General features: G+C 38.9%; 1 protein-coding gene across 4 annotated transcripts; it reads left to right on the top strand.

Moving 5' to 3' along the window:
• The first annotated feature begins 5463 nt into the window (after nt 1-5463).
• SLC25A51 (solute carrier family 25 member 51) lies at nt 5464-18228 on the top strand. 4 transcript variants are annotated; one of them, XR_005556874.1, is made up of 4 exons: nt 5464-7071; nt 8916-8989; nt 14566-17257; nt 17418-18228. XR_005556874.1 is itself a non-coding variant. In XM_039344828.1 (3 exons), exon 3 carries the CDS (start codon nt 14603-14605, stop codon nt 15482-15484), a length of 882 nt encoding a protein of 293 aa, XP_039200762.1. In that variant the 5' UTR covers nt 5464-7071; nt 8916-8989; nt 14566-14602; the 3' UTR covers nt 15485-17328. The 4 variants fall into 4 exon arrangements, 3 of the variants coding, with proteins under 3 accessions (XP_039200762.1, XP_039200763.1, XP_039200765.1); XM_039344828.1 differs by lacking the exon at nt 17418-18228 and having other exon boundaries at nt 14566-17328; XM_039344829.1 differs by lacking the exon at nt 17418-18228 and having other exon boundaries at nt 5464-7033; nt 14566-17328.
• The last annotated feature ends 401 nt before the right edge of the window (nt 18229-18629 follow it).

Below are 18629 nucleotides of genomic sequence, written 5' to 3' on the forward strand. Positions count from 1 at the left end.
ATCCTGATTATCTTCTTCCATTGATTAGGCACAACCTTTGACAAACTACAAAACATCTTCCCAAACTATGGGGGTGGATAGCCTGTTTTATGGGGAGAAATACCACTACAAGCATCACACCTGAGGCAAAATAGACCTTCTTGGGTGGCATTTCTTTTTTCTTTTATTTATTTTTATTTTTTATTTGATGGCAGCAGAACTGGTAACAAAGGAGCTTTTCTCTCTCATTTCTCTTTCTCCACAGATCTGGCTGTGCAAAAGTATGCGATACTATGCAGAAGGAATAAACAGAAGTAGGGGAGAACAGCCTCCACTGGCTGTTCTCTGATCTTATGACAGGGATGTCAAACTCAATTTCATTGAGGGCCACATCAGCATTGTGGTTGCCCTGGGGGGGGCAGGTGGGTGTGACATACTGGATGGGTGTGGATGGAGTGAGTGTGGCCTACTGGGTGGACATGGCCAACTCTACATTCGTGTCAGGGTGCCTGTGGGGGGCTGGGCAGGAATGGAACAGATCTGAGAGTCTCTGGCAGAAAGGGGTGGGACCAGGGCAAGCCCATCAAGCCAGATATGTGAAGTAGGCGAGGGCCATTTGCTGGTCACTTCCAGGCGATGGTGCATTTCTTCATTCCTCACAAAGGGTGACACCTCCCCACCATGCACCCAGGGGGTAGGGCCTACGTGGCAGGGGCTGGTTCCTTGCTATTTCCAGATGGCCTTGTGGAGCTAAAACTGAATGCGTTTCAGGATAGATGGCCACCACAAAATTGTACAGGGCCAAGGCAACGGGCTGTTCCCTCACTGTTTCCAGGATGGCTTCGCGGGCCACATGAAACCATTTCACAGGCCGCATCCGGCCCCCGGGCCTTGTGTTTGACATGTCTGTCTTATGGAATAATTGTTTGGGGGGATTAGAGACCTGACAAAACAAAAGACACTTTTCCCTTTCCCCACTTTTTTTTCTTCTATGGGGTAAAGAATGTCTTTTACTACCAAGAGATTTGGCACACAAAAGTTCTATTTCTTTTCTCTAGCTCACAGGTCAGCAACCTGTGGCTCCAGAGCCCCATGCGGTTCTTTGAGCCTTCCCGTGCGGCTCCCAGTCTCCTCTGCCATTTGTAGAGACAGAGCCCCCCCTCTCTGTAAAAGAGAGTAGCCTCACCTTGTTCCAATGAGCTGATAAGCTTATTGGGTGGGGCTCCTCCCTTTGCTATGTCTCTGCAGGAAGCAGGAAGGGCAGGAAAGCTAGCTAGCCCAGCTATGCTGACTCAGGAATTCTGGGAGTTGAAGTCCATGAGTCATAAAAGAGCCGAGGTTGCCTACCCCTGAGCTAGCCCAATAAGAATGTGTGTCAGCTTGTTGGAGAACAGCTTAAAGCCAGCTTGCCAAGTGAGCAGAAGATCAGAGAGAGGAAGAGGGGGGGAGAGAGAAAGAGAGAGAGAGGAAAGAGGGAGAGGAGAGAAAGAAAGAAGGGGGCGAGGAAAGAGAGAAAGGGAGAGGAAAGAGAAAGAAAGAAAGGGAGAAAAAGGGAGAGAGAGGGTGGGAGAGGGGGATGGAGAGAGAGCCTCTTGACATCTAAAATGAAGATAACGCTGAATATATCCTTTTTTACCTTTATTATACACACACACACCTATAATAAAGATAAAAAAGGATATATGCAGTGTTATCTTCATTTTAGATATCAAAAGGGTTTTGCGGCTCACAGTGTTTTGTTTTTGGTGGGAAATGGGTCCAAGTGGCTCTTTGAGTGTTTTGGGTTAACTACCCCTACTCTAGCTGCTTCTCCAGCAACCTACAGGTTGACAAGAGAAGTAGGCCAGATGGTTACTTGGGATAATGGGACAAGCCTGCCTAGAGGTGACTACCAGTATTAGTGAAAATCAGGGACCAGAGCCTTTACCCCCTAAATAACTTGTGACAATTTGTCACAGGTAGATGGCTTGTCTCAGTTTGTAGCAGCACCTTTTGAAATAGAGCAAGAAACCACCACCTTTTGAAACAGAGCAAGAAAAGCTAGATGGAGGTTGTCTCTATGCTGGGCCAGGACTGAATTGAAGATGACATTGTTGTGCTTAACAATTGTTAACGGGCCACTCTTGCATTGAGGCAGACAGTTTCTGCAGATGCCACCCCCTGAAAATTTTATGGACCACCAGATGGCAGTAAAACCTAGACTTTGGGGGTTTCAACCCAGACTAAAAACTCCTGGAAGCCTCTACTTCCAAGTAAACATGCATTGAGATGTGCTGAAAATATTTACAAAGTTGAAAAGCTTCTCAGGTTAAGATAACACAATATCAGTAGAACTGGAACGGTAAAGTTTGCTTCAATATATTCATAAGACATGCTTTTCTCTATTGTGTTTGATAAACATATGGAGCTCACAGGTATATAGTTTATCCAGAATAAGTATTTTGATAGTGGCCAGATAGGTGCAATAGGTGACATAAAGGTCATGGCCTTTTCTATCAATAAATTGACATATATATTTTTTTAGGGAAGTCCATCTTTCCTCATATTTTTGTTAGTTTTATACAAGCAGTAATTATAATTTTATTTCAACATAACTTTGTTTCTTAGTAAAATGTTTTAACCATAACACTGAAAAATAAAGATTGCTTTACCATTTGCATTTGTTGTTTGAGCTGATTATATGCCATCAAGTTGGTCTTGATCTTAGTGACCCCTTTTTACATTATACTAATATAATGTATTTTGTATGTATGAGCCTTTTAAGTGTCTAATATCAGTGTGTCTGCAGACAAATACTTCACATGCAAAGCTTCCCTGCCCATTAATCTAAACTCTCTTAAATATTTTTAAAGCTTTCTTAAACAAAAAACTGCTATAATATAAACTAACAACTTCTAGTCACATGTTTATTTCCAAGACTACTTCAGAGCCTCACTTGAGCCCTGTGGCATTCTTATAAAATAAACATTATAAGTGACTGGAATGCAGGGCTTTGTTAGAAATGTTCCTGCCCAAAGGCAATGGGGGAAAAATATGGTGAAAATGCAAGCATCAGACTTCAAGCACGGTAACAGATTTTGATTTCCTGAAATCTGCACCAACCTTCATCAATAGCAGAAACTTTTATAATTAATATAATAAAATTAGTCACCATTTTATATATCCCCTTCAAACAGAATCTAGTTCTATACTTCATTTAGATAACCCTTTTAAAGAAAACATAGTAATTCAAATAATCTAACAGACATTTCTGAAAATTAGCATAGAGCAGGGTTTCTAAGCTGTAATGGTTATTTCTCTTGTGGCAGTGCAGAGTCCAGGTGAGCTGCATAGAACCCTTTAGTTATAATTTTTTACATCTTTCCTGAAGTTGAATTGCATATTTTTATTGTTCATTTGTGTCCATGTTTGTATTTTTAGAGGAGCGGTGTACATTAAGATTACAGTAAAGGGAGGTGTGAAGGAATCTCTAGCATAAAGGTTGTATTAAGGAAGTTGTTGATGAGATGCCTTATCTTTTCAGTATGGAGAACAGGATCCTCTAAGTAACCAAATTGTCTAAACAAGGACCAGAATATTATGAAAAAAATATGATTTATATGTTTTATGAAAACTGACAAGCTAGGTCACAGGTCGGCAACCTGTGGCTCCGGAGCCGCATGCGGCTCTTTGGGCCTTCCCCTGCGGCTCCCAGCCTCCTCTGCCTTTGCAGAGAGAGACAGAGACAGAGAGAGGCAATTGCGCTTCTCTGCTTCTCTCTCTCTCTGTGTGTGTGTGTGTTTTTGTGTGTGTGTGTGTTCTCTCTGTGTGTTTGTGTGTGTGTGTGTGTGTGTGTGTGTGTATAAAAAAAAGAGAGTGCACTCACAGTGTTCTCCGAGGAGCTGAAAAGCTTACTGGGCGGAGCTCTTCCCTTTGCTGCCTCTCTGCAGGAAGCAGGAAGGGCAGGAGAGAGCTAGCTAGCTCAGCTAGGCTGACTCAGGAATTCTGGGAGTTGAAGTCCATGAGTCATAAAAGAGACGAGGTTGACTACCCCTGATCTTGTTGGACAACAGCCTGAAGCTTGTCAGGTGAGTAGCAGATAGGAGAGGGGGGGGAGAGAGAGAGAGAGAGAGAGAGAGAGAGAGAGGGAGAGAGAGAGAGAGAGAGAGAGAGAGAGAGAAAAAGAAAGAGAGCGGGGGAAGAGGAGTGGCAGACCAAGGGCAGATAGAGAGGGAGGGAGAGAGAGACAGAGAGAGAGAGAGAGACCCTTTTGACATCTAAAATGAAGATAACACTGCATATATCCTTTTTTTTACCTGTGTGTGTGTGTGTGTGTGTGTGTATATATATATGTATGTGTGTATATATATATATATATATATATATATATATATATATATATATACATACATACATATACATATATATATACACACACACACACATACACACACACATACATACACACACACAAACACACACACACAGGTAAAAAAAGGATATATGCAGTGTTATCTTCATTTTAGATGTCAAAAGGGTCTCTCTCTCTCTCCCTCTCTATCTGCCCTTGGTCTGCCACTCCTCTTCCCCCGCTCTCCATCACATAAACACACACACACCTATAATAAAGGTAAAAAAGGATATATGCAGTGTTATCTTCATTTTAGATATCAAAATGGTTTTGCGGCTCCCAGTGTTTTGTTTTTGGTGGGAAACGGGTCCAAGTGGCTCTTTAAGTGTTTTGGGTTGCCTACCCCTGAGCTAGGTCTTCATCCAAATAACATTACTGCAAATTACCCATAGATACAACAGGAAGCTAATAGTCTGGTCTCATTATTATAAACCACTGAGATTAAATTTGGGGATAATGTGGGCCTTCTGCAGCCATCAACAAGACGTGATGGGGGAAAAGTAACAATCTTTAATGGTATTGTAGTTGTGACCTATAGTTCACATAAGGAGCTACCTTTTTTCTTCATAAAAGAGGTACGAGCACTGGGCTAACATAAGTAAACCAAGAGAGTACATGGTAGGAATATCCAACCATGTACTCTCTTGGTTTACTTATGTTTGTTATAGAATGGGATTTGCTGGGCATTCTCTGTTTGTATATAGGTATGTCAGTGATTTCATCATGGATTTTTTTGGTGAACTTCGATATTGCTGCTTTCTGAGAAATACACATTACAGTATTGTGTAAAGAGAAATGGGATTAAAGGATTTGGGGCTGAGACCTCTACCTTCCTTCTGCTCCCCTCATGTGAAACAATAGCTGACATCTCTGATTTTTTTTTAATGAATTGTTTGCTTAGAAGTCAGAGATGGACATTTACTTTATGGGAACAAATCAGTATTTACAGTAATTACTATATATCTATTTTGGGGTGGCGCTGTAGAAAGTAACATTGGGAAGTACATTTCTACACACAGGATCTTCTAATAGCAGTTTTATTATCATAAGCCATTTCAAATTAATATTTTAAAGACATATTTTAGAAATCTTTCCTAACAAGCAAATAAGACACTTCATCTCTTTTCCTTCTTGTAAATCATTTTTGTTGTGTATTTATCATTTCCTGAGCACCATATAAATAATGTAATGGATTGTGTGATTTCATGGCTCTTTAAAGACTAACATTATTATAGTGTCTGCAGTTGCTTGCATGTGCATCCATTTCAACAGATGCCTTAAGCAAGGGCAGGAGTCCCTTATTTCTTTGACTGACTGATCTGCAGAAGTAGTGTAGAGATTTTCTTATCTATTAAACAAGAATCCACACCCAAACAGCCTTTTAAGGAGCCAACCTGCTAATGCTACATCACTTCCTAACAGGGGTCCCCAAACTCTTAAGCTCATCCAACCCTTTATGAAGCTTCAGATTGTTCCACACTCAAACATTATATTTAATAAATAATACTTTAACTAATATGACTACAAATAATAATTTAAAAAGTCTGGCTAGTGGATGTGGCAGTGCCTGGAGAAGGCAGAATAGAAGAGAAAGAACTGGAGAAGATAACAAAATACAAACACCTGCAAACAGAACTAGAACAACTGGAAAAAGAAAGCAAAGCTAGTACCAATACCAATAGGTGCCACGGGTGCAACTCCAAAACAACTATAGCATCACTTGTACACCATCAGCATTGACAAATTCAATTGCAGCTTTACTGGGAACAGCTTATATTCTCAGATGATTCATCTTTAACACGATAAAACACCCACATCTGCCTCTCCCAGGTCCTTGGGAAGGGCTCCGATAAGTGGATAAAAATGCCATATCCAGTCTGAACATCTGGCTGACTTCTGTGATGAACCATCATAGTAAGACAACTCAAGGCTGCTCTAGCTAGTGGCGGACCATCCAACCCTGGGTAACAGTTTCGTTTCTAGCCACCTTTTTTCAGGATTAGGGACTGGAGTTTTACAGAGCCTCCCCCCCAAATAACTGACCCAATGACGTCTCATCACTTATCGATCAATTACTGATCCCCTCTCTTTTGTCTCCCGGCCTTTTAATGATGCTTGGAGATCGATACTGATCACTGGGGAGCCCTGTAATCTGTCACTACTTTCATCCTTCAAGGATAGGACTGGTGGGGAACCCGCGAAAGAGTCGCCTGAATTTTCTGTATTTGCCTTTAACCTTCTCCAGCGCCGCCTCCAGTCAGACAAAACAGGAAGCCCTTTTCTCCCTTGCCTCCCTTCCTCCAGTCAAGGCATTCGCTTAGAGCGGTCCCGACCCAGCCCGCCTTCTTCCTGGAAGGAGAAGCAGCCCAAGGGAGCCTCCTCTACTTTTATTAGTTCTTGAGCCAGAAGCGCGAACCCGGCCTTCCGCCGAAGGCGAGTTGAGCGGATTGGAGGACGCCGGTCACGTGCTCCCTCACTTGGTTGGCGTCATTCGTCTCTGCGGCGCGGAGAGGGCGTGACGAAGGGACGCGGCTGCCCGGCCGGCCCGGGGTCTTTCGTCACATTTTTCAGCCCGCTGCGCCGCAAGTCGCTCAGGTCTGCCTGGTTTGTAACGTGCACGTGAGGAGAAGCGATGTCGCCGCCGGCGGGATGAAGCCAGCGCGGGTCAGTGAATTGGCGGGGATTGGTCAGGAGTAGCTCAGGTGAGGAGGTGGCGGAAGGAGAAGAAAAGACGGCATGCGACAAGCAGGCAGGCAGGCAAAATGGAGATGCGGAGGTGAAGGAAAAAGAGCGGCGGCGGGCTGTGCTGCAGGTGCTCGCGGCTGACCTCGGGCAAAGGCAGGAGGAGGAGGGGAAGGGCGTTTCTGATTAACCAATCCCAGGCTCTGTTCTTTTACTGACCCCCAGGATTGCATCCTGCCTTTTATAGTGGTGGTTTGCTTTTTTTTTTTTTTTTGCTGGCCTAAACTGCTTCTCTTTGGTGGAAAAACGATAGGGTGAAAATGAGATGAACCCTGGCCCATCTTAACATTGAAAAGCACGGCAGCGAGGTTAACCATGTAGCCCTCGGAACATTTTCTTAATTCCCGGGGTAGGTTTATTTTGTAGAACTCGGGACACACCGTTGTATAAATACGTATGAACTCCCAAAATGGCACCCCCAAATTTTCACGGACCCAAATCAAATGCATTTCTATTCAGTTGCAAAATGCATCATAAATTAGCCCCAAATATGTGCGTGCTATATGTGCATAATGTGTATGGGAGCTTAGCCTTATAGTCGCCACCCATTAAATTAAACCATAAGCAATTAAAAAAAATCTTTTTCCTGGTGTAGAACTGGTTATTTGATAGATATTTACCATACTAAGTTATAACGTTTTGGATTGCAGAGTATTATTTATAGCAGGGACTTTCGCTTTCATTTGCACTATAGGGCCTATTACATGTAACAGATTGGATGTTGTAATACAAAACTATGATATCTATAAAAGAAATTGCACATTTGCATCCCAATAGAATATTTATTAGACCAACTCCAAATTTGCAAAAATATGCAAGATCTCAAAATTTGTACAGGTGTTATGATGGATGTATATAGGCTAAATAGAAGTGTAGTTCTAACATGGAGTTTGAAATATTAGTGTTTTTATTTGGGGAGGGAGGGAACTAATAGTTGTACAATATAATATAATTTTTAGCTATGTGAAGCTTTAATATTTCATGGGCAAATCATTTTTACAGTACTGAGATAATGTTACTGAGTTACTTTATAGTGTTGCAGTGACAGAATATTTGTAATATTCTTGGAATATCCACAGAGATCTTTATGAAAATATATTTGGCTTATATTTGAAATATAAAGTGTGCACAGTTTAAGTAAATCGTAACAAATAAATAGCAAATATCAGTATATATAGCCATTTGCTTTAAATTTGCACCAAGAGGAAGCATGTTGCAAAACATAATAAAAACAAAAAATAGCAAGTGTTTCTCTATTCTCATGGGCTTATATTTGCAAGGATGTATAGTGGGAAGTCAATATCGTTATGATGGAATACAAGTAAATAGCAGGGAAAGACTTTTGTTAAAATTTTAGATAATAAAAATTTCACTACCAGCTTGATTTGCAGAGGCTGGATGGCCTTATGTAAATAATGGTGTAACTGGAATACTATTCAATTGTGTAGCATTCAAAATCTCGTCAAATTGTAAAAATAAGTGATTTGGGAATTATGACTATATTCTCATGAAAAATCTTCATCCCATACTCAAGAAGAACATTACAGGAAGTTTTTTCCCTCCCCAAGTAGTAGGGAAAGTACCATAATGGCCGTAGAGAAACTGATAGAATATTTTATAAATGCAGATGGTAAATTGAGTAAATTCAGACAAAAGCTGAAGTATAAATTAAATATTCTTTTAATAAACAAATTATGATGAGCACTAGAGAGCATTAGATCTAATTTTCTGTGTCTCTGCTGCCATCTTATTGCCAGCTAAATTTTTGCAGCCAAATAAAACAAGACTATTGATTCCTTTTTAGGCAGAACAGTTTGAAGACCTGCTCCAGAATGCTACTTATACAGAGAAAACCTTGTTTTGTATCATATAGGAAAGGTAATTATCTCATTTTTACTATGATGGCTTCCTATAGTTTGTACCCCAATGTAGACTATTGTTATCACTCTTTTATTTTCATATAATTTTTTTAAGATTACAATTAAAGTAAAAAACAATACAAACTACAAAAAATAAGAAGAAAGAACTTTCCCCCTCATGTGGACAAGTACATATAATTTTTATAACTTGTCTTAAACTATTATTATCACATCTTGGCAGGTGGTGGTGATGTCTGAGAAAGCAGCTTGGATAAACTAACATGCAGACTGGCTCTTAATGAATTTGTGCCCCTGGTGCGGGGTTAACAAGTTTTAATATTGTCCTGTCCTTACTAGCAGGCGTAAATCTTAGTGAAGTCTCCATTGTTCTTTATGTTTGTCACATGAATGCAGTCCACATCATGCTGAGAAGTGAGGCATTGTTTTATCTGAATTTGGCTATAAGTAGGTCCATTTTCCTCCCCCTCTATTGATAATTTATCAGTATAGTGATAAATTACCACTGTATTTTGATACATCCTCAATATAGTTAGAACAGGGGTAGGCAACCCAAAACACTTAAAGAGCCACTTGGACCCGTTTCCCACCAAAAACAAAACACTGGGAGCCGCAAAACCCTTTTGATATCTAAAATGAAGATAACACTGCATATATCCTTTTTTACCTTTATTATAGGTGTGTGTGTGTGTATGTATGTGTGTGTGTGTATATATGTATATGTATATGTATATATGTATGTGTATACACACACACACACGTAAAAAAAGGATGTATGCAGTGTTATCTTCATTTTAGATGTCAAAAGGGTCTCTCTCTCTCTCTGTCTCTCTGTCCCTCCCTCTCTATCTGCCCTTGGTCTGCCACTCCTCTTCCCCCGCTCTCTTTCTTTCTCTCTCTCTCTCTTTCCTCTCTCTCTCCCTCCCTCTCTCTCTCTTTCTCTCTCTCTCTTTCTCCCCCCCCCCTTCCTATCTGCTGCTCACCTGGCAAGCTTCAAGCTATTGTCCAATAAGCAACCTCTCTCTTTTATGACTCATGGACTTCAACTCCCAGAATTCCTGAGTCAGCCTAGCTGGGCTAGCTAGCTCTCTCCTGCCCTTCCTGCTTCCTGCTTCCTGCAGAGATGCAGCAAAGGGAGGAGCTCCGCCCAGTAAGCTTTTCAGCTCCTCGGAGAATACTGTGAGTGCACTCTCTTTTACACATACACACAGACACACACACACAACACACACAGAGAGAGAGAGAGAGAGAGAAGCAGGGAAGCACAATTGCCTCTCTCTGTCTCTGTCTCTCTCTGCAAAGGCAGAGGAGGCTGGGAGCCACAGGGGAAGGCTCAAAGAGCCGCATGCGGCTCCGGAGCCGCAGGTTGCCGACCTGTGAGTTAGAACAATGCTGTCTCATTAAAATAATTGTCTTTCACCATTGTTCATTTTTTGTGTGTTTAGTTGGTAGATTGTAATTGCTGGAATTAGTATCTAATCTTTTACATATATTTGATTTCTATACTGCCTTAACATGGTAGAATAGTAAAATATTCTATATAGAATATGGAATGCCTTCTAAGTTAGAAGTGCAAAATTAAGGAAAATAATTACTAGAATAGAGAGCATTGTCCTCCACCTATACTTGTTTCTAGAACTTCCTGTTAAGAGTAATATATGGAGTTAAAGGATGGAATTTCCTCCTTTTCAAAATCTAGTCTTGTATTTTGCTCGCTTCCAATTTTGGATTTATTTGCAATAAAATATTCCCATTCCTCAGTTATCTTTTTATTTTTCCTAAATTAGTCTCTTTTAGTGCTAAACTGACATAGGATAACACTTCTATGTTTTGTTTTCTTGTTGAGTTGAAATTAGGGAATGAGAAAAGGGGAGAAAGCTTTAGGGCAGTTCCATGCAGAATTTGAAGGTGAAAACATGAAGAAATAGGTAAGACATGGGTGAAAAGAAATGTAAGAGGAAGATTTAAAATGATTGCTAATGGCCTGTTTTTGCTCAAACAGGAATGTGGCTGGAAAGGCAGGTTTATAGGCAGATCAGCAGCAGACTTATGCAACAAATGTTAATTACTTAATAGAGAAAATAAAAGTAATTCAACCATAAAAAAGCAAAACCTTGGAATACTTTACAGACTCCTGCATAATCCATTTTCCTTGCCAGATATAAATACCTGGTTACCATGACAGTTTTATTTATTGATATTGCAGATGATAATGCTATACAGATAACACATAGGAAGATAAAACAATCTTTGTCGGTCAGTGGGGAAAAAATGAATGTAGACTCCAGTTAAGCTCCTTAACATGTCACATTAGAAAGAGTCCTCATTCTAATGTCCTGCCTCATTAGAAGAAAATGGAGAATATAAAGAAAGCTGAGATTCCTTAAGATACCAAGACCCCAGATTGGGTAGGGTTTTAAAAGAAGAGGATAGCATTTCAAATTGATCTCAGAAATAAACTTCAAGGAACCTATTCCATTAGGTATTATATGTTGTCAGAGACGTTACCTAACCAGCTACATTCTGTATTGAACTGCAGTTTCCCAATTATCCTACACTGAAACAGTCCTGATTTTTGCAATATGCAGGTCAATCAGCTAAACATTAGTTAATTTTCATAATACTGTAATATAGCATATTATTAACTGGCTTCACCATTGCAGAAAGTTTCGTTGTAGTAGGAATACTTTCATACTCCGAACACTAAAAATACAAGTGTTTCTCTTCTGGATTGGTCCAGAGTAGAAAGTAGCTAAGGTAGCTTTTACTTCAGTGTAGTTTTAGGATAAAGCTCACCCAAAAAGTTAGAGAGCAACACAAATATTTAAGGACATATAAGTTTCCTTTATTTTAACACTTAATAATTTTGAATATCAGAAAGACGTTGAGCACTTCCTTAGACAACTCAGCCTGCATTAATATTAATAGAATTCTATTGCAAAGCTGAAAGATCAGACGCTAGAAAGCAAGCTGTGTTAATTGATACTCATGCTGAAGGATAGACGCCACTACTGGAATTGGCTAGAATGCAATATAATAATCAACATGTCATCACCTACTCCTACATATAAATCTTGTGTTTATGTTGCCAGATGTTTTGGCCTTATGATTTAAAATATGCTTTAATATATAATGGGAAATAAAAATTTATTACTAACGTAGAATATAATTATAAATAATTAAAAATACAATGTTTTGCTCATACATTGTGGCTGTCGATTTGGAAAGTTTAAACAAGAAAGGAATAAAGACAAAACATATATGAATTATCTCTGTTTAGTCCCTTTCTGCAGTTTGGCTCAACGTGAGAGATGGTGTATCTCTTACATCAGGGGTCCCCAAGCCCTGATCTGCAGCCTAATGTTGGTCCACAACCCATTCAGAACCGGGCCGTGGAAGTGGTGGGCAAGCACACATGAATGTGTGTGTGTGTTTGTGTGTGAGAAGCTGCATTTTTGAATGCAGGCTCATGTGCGTGAAACCGTCTCTCCTCCCCCACCACAACCTCCGCCTTCACTGGTCCACCAAGTTGGAAATGTTGGAGACCATTGTACTATATAGTAATTTATATATTTTTTTGCTAGAAATATAGCCTTAAAGTCTTGAAGGTAACAACTATAATCTGTTAAACTTAAATGCTGCCTGAAATTCAGTGATTCTGGGCGGCTCACACCAATTAAAAAAAAAAGTAATAGGCAGGTTTCTACTCCTTTGAAGTGCTGCTTTTGATGCACGGGATAGGAAGGGGGAAGTGGAAGCATGTGGGCCTTAATAAAATGATAACTTTTCCTATTGGCTAATATAATTGCTAAATAATGAGTAGAAAACTCAGTGGTGGTAGCTGAGTCTGCCCCCTCACCTCATTCCTAATCAGGGTAATAGGTGCCTTAGTAGTGGGAGGAGCAGCTAAAGGCACTCCATTTTCTTGCGACTATGATGGTTAGAATTTAGTGACTTCTTTCTTTTTAAAAGTGATTTTTTTTAAGGGTAGGTGTTTACTCAAGGTTTGGGAAAGGAATACCAAAAAATGAAACTGGGAACAAGAGTAGACTTGAAGCAATTTATCTATTTGTTTAGCTGAGTGAAGTGCAGAAAGATAGCAAAAAAAAAAAAAGAAGAAGCAATAACTGTGGAATTTTCCACTTTAAAGCTCTGCATGATAGCTATTTCTCCATTGGACAGGCTGACTTTTCTCCTTTCTTTTACATTGAATAATAAGTATCAATGGTCCAGTTTTGTGTAGTGATTAAAACACCAGATTAGAAACCGGGCAATCATGAGTTCTAGTTCCACTTTAGGCACAAAGTTAACTAGGTGGCTTTGGGTCAATATCCCTCAGCCCTACAAAGAAGGCAATGGCAAACTACTTCTGAAAAACCTTGCCAAGAAAACTGCAGGGATTAGTTCAGGCAGTTTGCCAGAAGTCGATGCTGACTCAGGGGCACATAAAAAATAAAATAAAAGTAAGGAATTAAGGTAGACAGGACAAAACAGGATGAGAAGGAAATATTTAGCAAATTAAATGAACACATATTGATTTGATGATGATAACCTTTATTGTCATTTTTTCCTGTGGGCACAATGGCACACATTAAAAATGAAATTTAATTGCTTCCTCTCAAAGTGTACACATATATAACACACGTGTAAAACATACTATGTACAACATATGTATAGACCTATGTGTATGTATAGACTTAGCCATTAGCTATTCCTGAACCATATTTTAGTACAGACATGTCAAACTTGTGACGTCACGCGACGTATCGGAGCTTTTTCCCCATTGCTGGCAATGGGGTGGGCGAGGTTTCCTGGTGATGCGTGTGGCCTGCGGGCTGGCAGTTTGACACCCCTGTTTTAGTATAATGTATTTGACTGAATAAAATGAGTTAACAAAAAAGGAAAACAAATTTTAATAAGGCAAAACAAAAGCAACCAAAGCACATTAGGCCCTGTGCCCTTATTTTTATTTAATTTTTTTATTTTATTTGGCTTGCATTTTTTTCCCATTCATTAATTGGGAAAAAGTAAGTTCTTCTTTAGGCTAGTTAATTTTTTAAAGATGTTGGAAATCTCAAGTATGTCTGTACATCTAATATTTTATTTGAATCCTCTGGAAGTCAAAAGTTATTTTTATTTTTTAATGAAATTAATTTATTACTAAAGGGAACATGGGACTTGTTGCTGGAATAAGGTATATTGTAAAATGCTGATATGCATTAATATATAAGATATATCTAAATATTAATTTGTCTAAATATTAATTCAGTTGAGAAGACACTGAACAAAGAGAAACAATATGTCCATTGGGAAGGAGTGTAGTATCAATTGGTTGACTGAGATCCTGGAAAGTAAATATTTTCAGATCTGTTATAATACAATCTGTAAAAATATTTTCATAGTGCTTTATTTATTACAAGGAAAGCAGAAGTTGAAAACATACTCTTAGTACTTTTGAAGTAGGATGTTCTCTGAAATTCAGCATAAAACATCAGAAAACTAATGAAGAAGCGAGTTAAACCTCTTAATGAAGGCAAGTATATTTTGGCTTTGTTCAATCACTTTTACTTCTTGTAGGAGAAGAGAATACCTATGTGAGAACACAACAAGCAGCATGGCGGATTCAGAAGATCCTTTTCTTAACAAGGCAAAGGCAGATCAAACTGGTAACTGCATTGTAAAAGTTAACTCAGGCAAACATTACTTCTGTGGTTATTGTGCAGCCATTACAAATGTTGCAGTAACTTTCCCAATCCAGAAAGTCCTCTTTCGTCAACAGCTCTATGGGGTACGAACCAGAGACGCAATATGTCAGCTACAGAAAGATGGAATCAGAAATTTGTACCGAGGTATCCTTCCTCCGCTCATGCAGAAGAGCACAACCTTAGCGTTGATGTTCGGCCTATATGAAGACTTGTCTTCCGTGCTCCTCAGACACATAAGTGCTCCTGAAACCTTTGCCCGGAGCTTAGCAGCTGTGCTTGCTGGGACCACAGAAGCCGTCTTGACCCCTTTTGAGCGTGTGCAGACACTTCTGCAGGACTACAAACATCATGACAAATTTACAAATACCTACCAAGCATTCAGAGTTCTCCGAGAGCATGGAGCCAGGGAATATTACCGGGGCTTGGTGCCAATCCTACTTCGGAACGGTCCTAGCAATGTTCTCTTTTTTGGCCTGCGAGGACCCATCAAGCAGTGCCTGCCAGAAGCAACAACTTACAGTACTCACCTGATCAATGATTTTATATGTGGAGGGGTATTGGGTGCTATGTTGGGGTTTATGTTTTTCCCTGTGAATGTTGTAAAAGCCCGCATGCAGTCACAGATTGGTGGGGAATTCCAGTCTTTTTCCACAGTCTTTATGAAGATTTGGCTGGAGCGTGACAGGAAACTGACGCATCTCTTCCGAGGGGCCCATCTAAATTATCACCGGTCCCTAATTTCTTGGGGAATAATTAATGCAACTTATGAATTCTTGCTTAAATTACTATAATTGGTTACTCATTTTCTCTCTTCAATTGAGCATCGGACAATCCTGAGCTGTCAGTTTCCAGGATATAGTGAGAAAACACTCGCAAGTATCTCTGACTCCATAACGTTTGAGAAACTAAACTGCCAACAAATGGTAGTTTCAGTTGGTATGGATATCAGTTATTTAAACAGTGCCTGACTAGTTCAAAATATAATTGTATTCACTCTTGTTCTTGGCCTTCCAATCTATGGATGTGGCAGCTGTAGGACTAAGACAATTAACTGAGACGTTTCCTGAAATATAAAGTCTGTGAGCATAATAAAAGCATAACTATGAAAATTTGCTGCAGGTCACCTTCAGCTATACTAAACCAACACTCCTGGTGATCCAAAGAATGCACTTCGTAGAAAATAGCAGAGCAAAAAACCTGATATTTAATTTGTTGCTTGACCATTTGTAACAAATGGTAGCATTTTTGTAATAAGTGGACCTTGAGTTTCCATGAAGCTTCATGTCCCCCCTCTTGTTTTTTTTTATTATGATGATGAATATTATTGTACTTTGAAAAGAGACTGCCAAATGTAGAAGAGAAAACTCTTGTCCTAAAACAGGTTCCAAGTAGTTTTGGAGCAGTAGTGATGCAAATGGCATCTTGCCAAAATTAATATTAAATTTTAGAAACTGTTGGATAGATCTCTACTGTTAAATAGTGGGTGTTGACTGTGGAGGAAAGAGTGAGAAAAGCACTGAAAAGCTTTAAAATATTCATCTTGCACTGTCACTGAATTTTTCAATGTTAATTAGTGTTTAAATTATTATTTTTGGTGAAATATTCTAATCTGGGGTTGTGGTTTCTTTTACACACATACACACGCACACTAGACACCCTTTTCAGGTTTAGAAATTTTGATACAAATCACAATTGGTGCAAACCAAAAGTAAACAAGATAAAATTCCAGGTACTATTTAGTGGTACAGTACAACTGATTAACACAACTCTGCAGAATTTTTGCATACCAAAATGAAATGTTTATTGCCATTTTTCACGGTATTTTAATCTGTTGAAAAAATTACAAAGTTTTTCACACCACTCAGGAGTGTTCACGTGGAAGATACACGAGTTTGCAAAAGGCTAGCTTGCCCTTTGCTTTTCCTTTCATGTAGATTCGTCTTCATACAAGAAAAACTGGCATAAGAGATTCATCCACTTTTAATTAGTGACAAAATTGCCTAAATCCCTTCTTTATATATAGCCTGTCCATTCACAGTCTATGAACTTGTGTGAAGGACCATGCATATATTAAAAAAGAAGGGACAAAAAAAGTCTCTGCAAATATTACACAGGGCGTCTGTGAATTTTTAATCATGCCAACAAACATACATGTGTACAAAATAGTAAGCAACGGTTGGGTTAGCAAGAGGAAATTCAGCCAAAATAATCATTTTGGGTGGGAGATTTTGTGCAAATAGGCGGTAATACTTCCTATTTATGATTTACAGGAAAGCTCTCCCAAACTGTTGATTATTCTCCAAGTGTTAGAATTATTTTCTTAAAATTTAGATAACAGTAGGTTTGAGATGGTAGGGATTTTACTTTATTTTGCCTATTGTCCCTCCCCCTACAAGAGTGCCCCAAATCAAATATTAATTGATCTTCTAGATTTCTTGATGCTTAGGATACTTAGCTTCACAGTTGGATTGCCAAGCACAAATGAAAGAATGCTTACTATTTTGAATGTTGTAATTATATATAAATATATATATGTATATATATATATTATAAACAAAATGTCTGTTGAATGTTTAACTGGTAAAATATAATTCTGCCAGAAGCAGTGTTTCTCAACCTTGACAATTTTAAGGCATGTGGACTTCAACTCCCAGAATTCCACAGCCAGCAATGCTGGCTGTGGAATTCTGGGAGTTGAAGTCCACATGCCTTAAAATTGTCAAGGTTGAGAAACAGTGTGCCAGAGGGATTTTTTTTTTTTCTGGTAACTTCCTTTGGTGGAATAAATACAAGTAAATCCAGTTTCCTGAAATGAATGTTCTGTAATAGTGTTTTGTTTTTCCCTGAACATAAAGTCAGAGAATATTTGTAGGTATGCCCTAGTCATTGTCTGCCCACTATGTATGGCTGGGATCTCAGGCCAGTCTTCCCACCCAGCCCAACAGAACAACCTTTAGTGAAACTGCAAAGAATATGAGGTCATATTTAAAAATAGTAGGGTTACAAGAGCAGTATTTAAAAAAAAACCTGGATCAATGGGGAAAGAAGGTTCAACTACCCCCATCCTATGACTATTATGATTCTAGTGGGGAGATGTGGTTGAATGAATGGTGATGTGTGTGTTTTGGCTGTGTATGTGTAATTTCAGTTCTGCCCATTCATGCAACCATCCAAAACATTCTGTGGAGACCAGTGAACTTCTATGAGGAGAAAAAAAGTACTTTCCTCTGCCCTAACAATAATCTTTAATTCTTAAATCAGGTCAAAGGAAAATGATGTCTTTTCATTAGTGGCAGATTTTTCTGTATCTTGTCCAGGGAGGCTGTGGAGATAATGTAACTTAACTTTGCATATAGAATTTTATTTTTTTAACCTGTAAAATTACAGGAAGTCCTAAACAAATCCTGCCCAGTGTTGAGTGTTGATATTGCCTTGTTTCTTAATCTTACTTTGGATATATCTGCTGTCTTACGGCTAGCAGATATTATAGTCAAGTTGCATGTAAAACTGAGGCAAGTTTCTTTGTTAAAAAAAATGTTTCTCCTAGCAACACAAACATATTAAATTGCTAATTAAGATGAACTACAGAGACTAGCATGGCTTTAAACATTTTATTAAATTCAGCATTATATGGAATAGGTTACTTCTATATTCAAGGTTTTAAGCATCACCTGATGGTAAAGTTAATAAGATGGAAATGTTAGTAATAAAGTTACTGATTACCCTTTTAACCAGCCAATTAAAAAGAAACAAGAATGCATAGTCTTTAAGAAAATATTCCCAGGTTAATTATGTTACCAGTTGGATAAAAAAATATAACGCTTTGTTTAATGAGTGTAGAATGTATGCCATTGGCTCTGAGTTACTCTGGAAGATGTTACGTTAGAGTACTATAGGATTTGTATGCTTAGCTTGGTTTCAACAAGGTTTCAACAA

This window comes from Crotalus tigris, unplaced genomic scaffold, assembly GCF_016545835.1.
Source record: "Crotalus tigris isolate CLP2741 ecotype Arizona unplaced genomic scaffold, ASM1654583v1 scf7180000017939.2460400, whole genome shotgun sequence".
Taxonomy (NCBI): domain Eukaryota; kingdom Metazoa; phylum Chordata; class Lepidosauria; order Squamata; family Viperidae; genus Crotalus; species Crotalus tigris.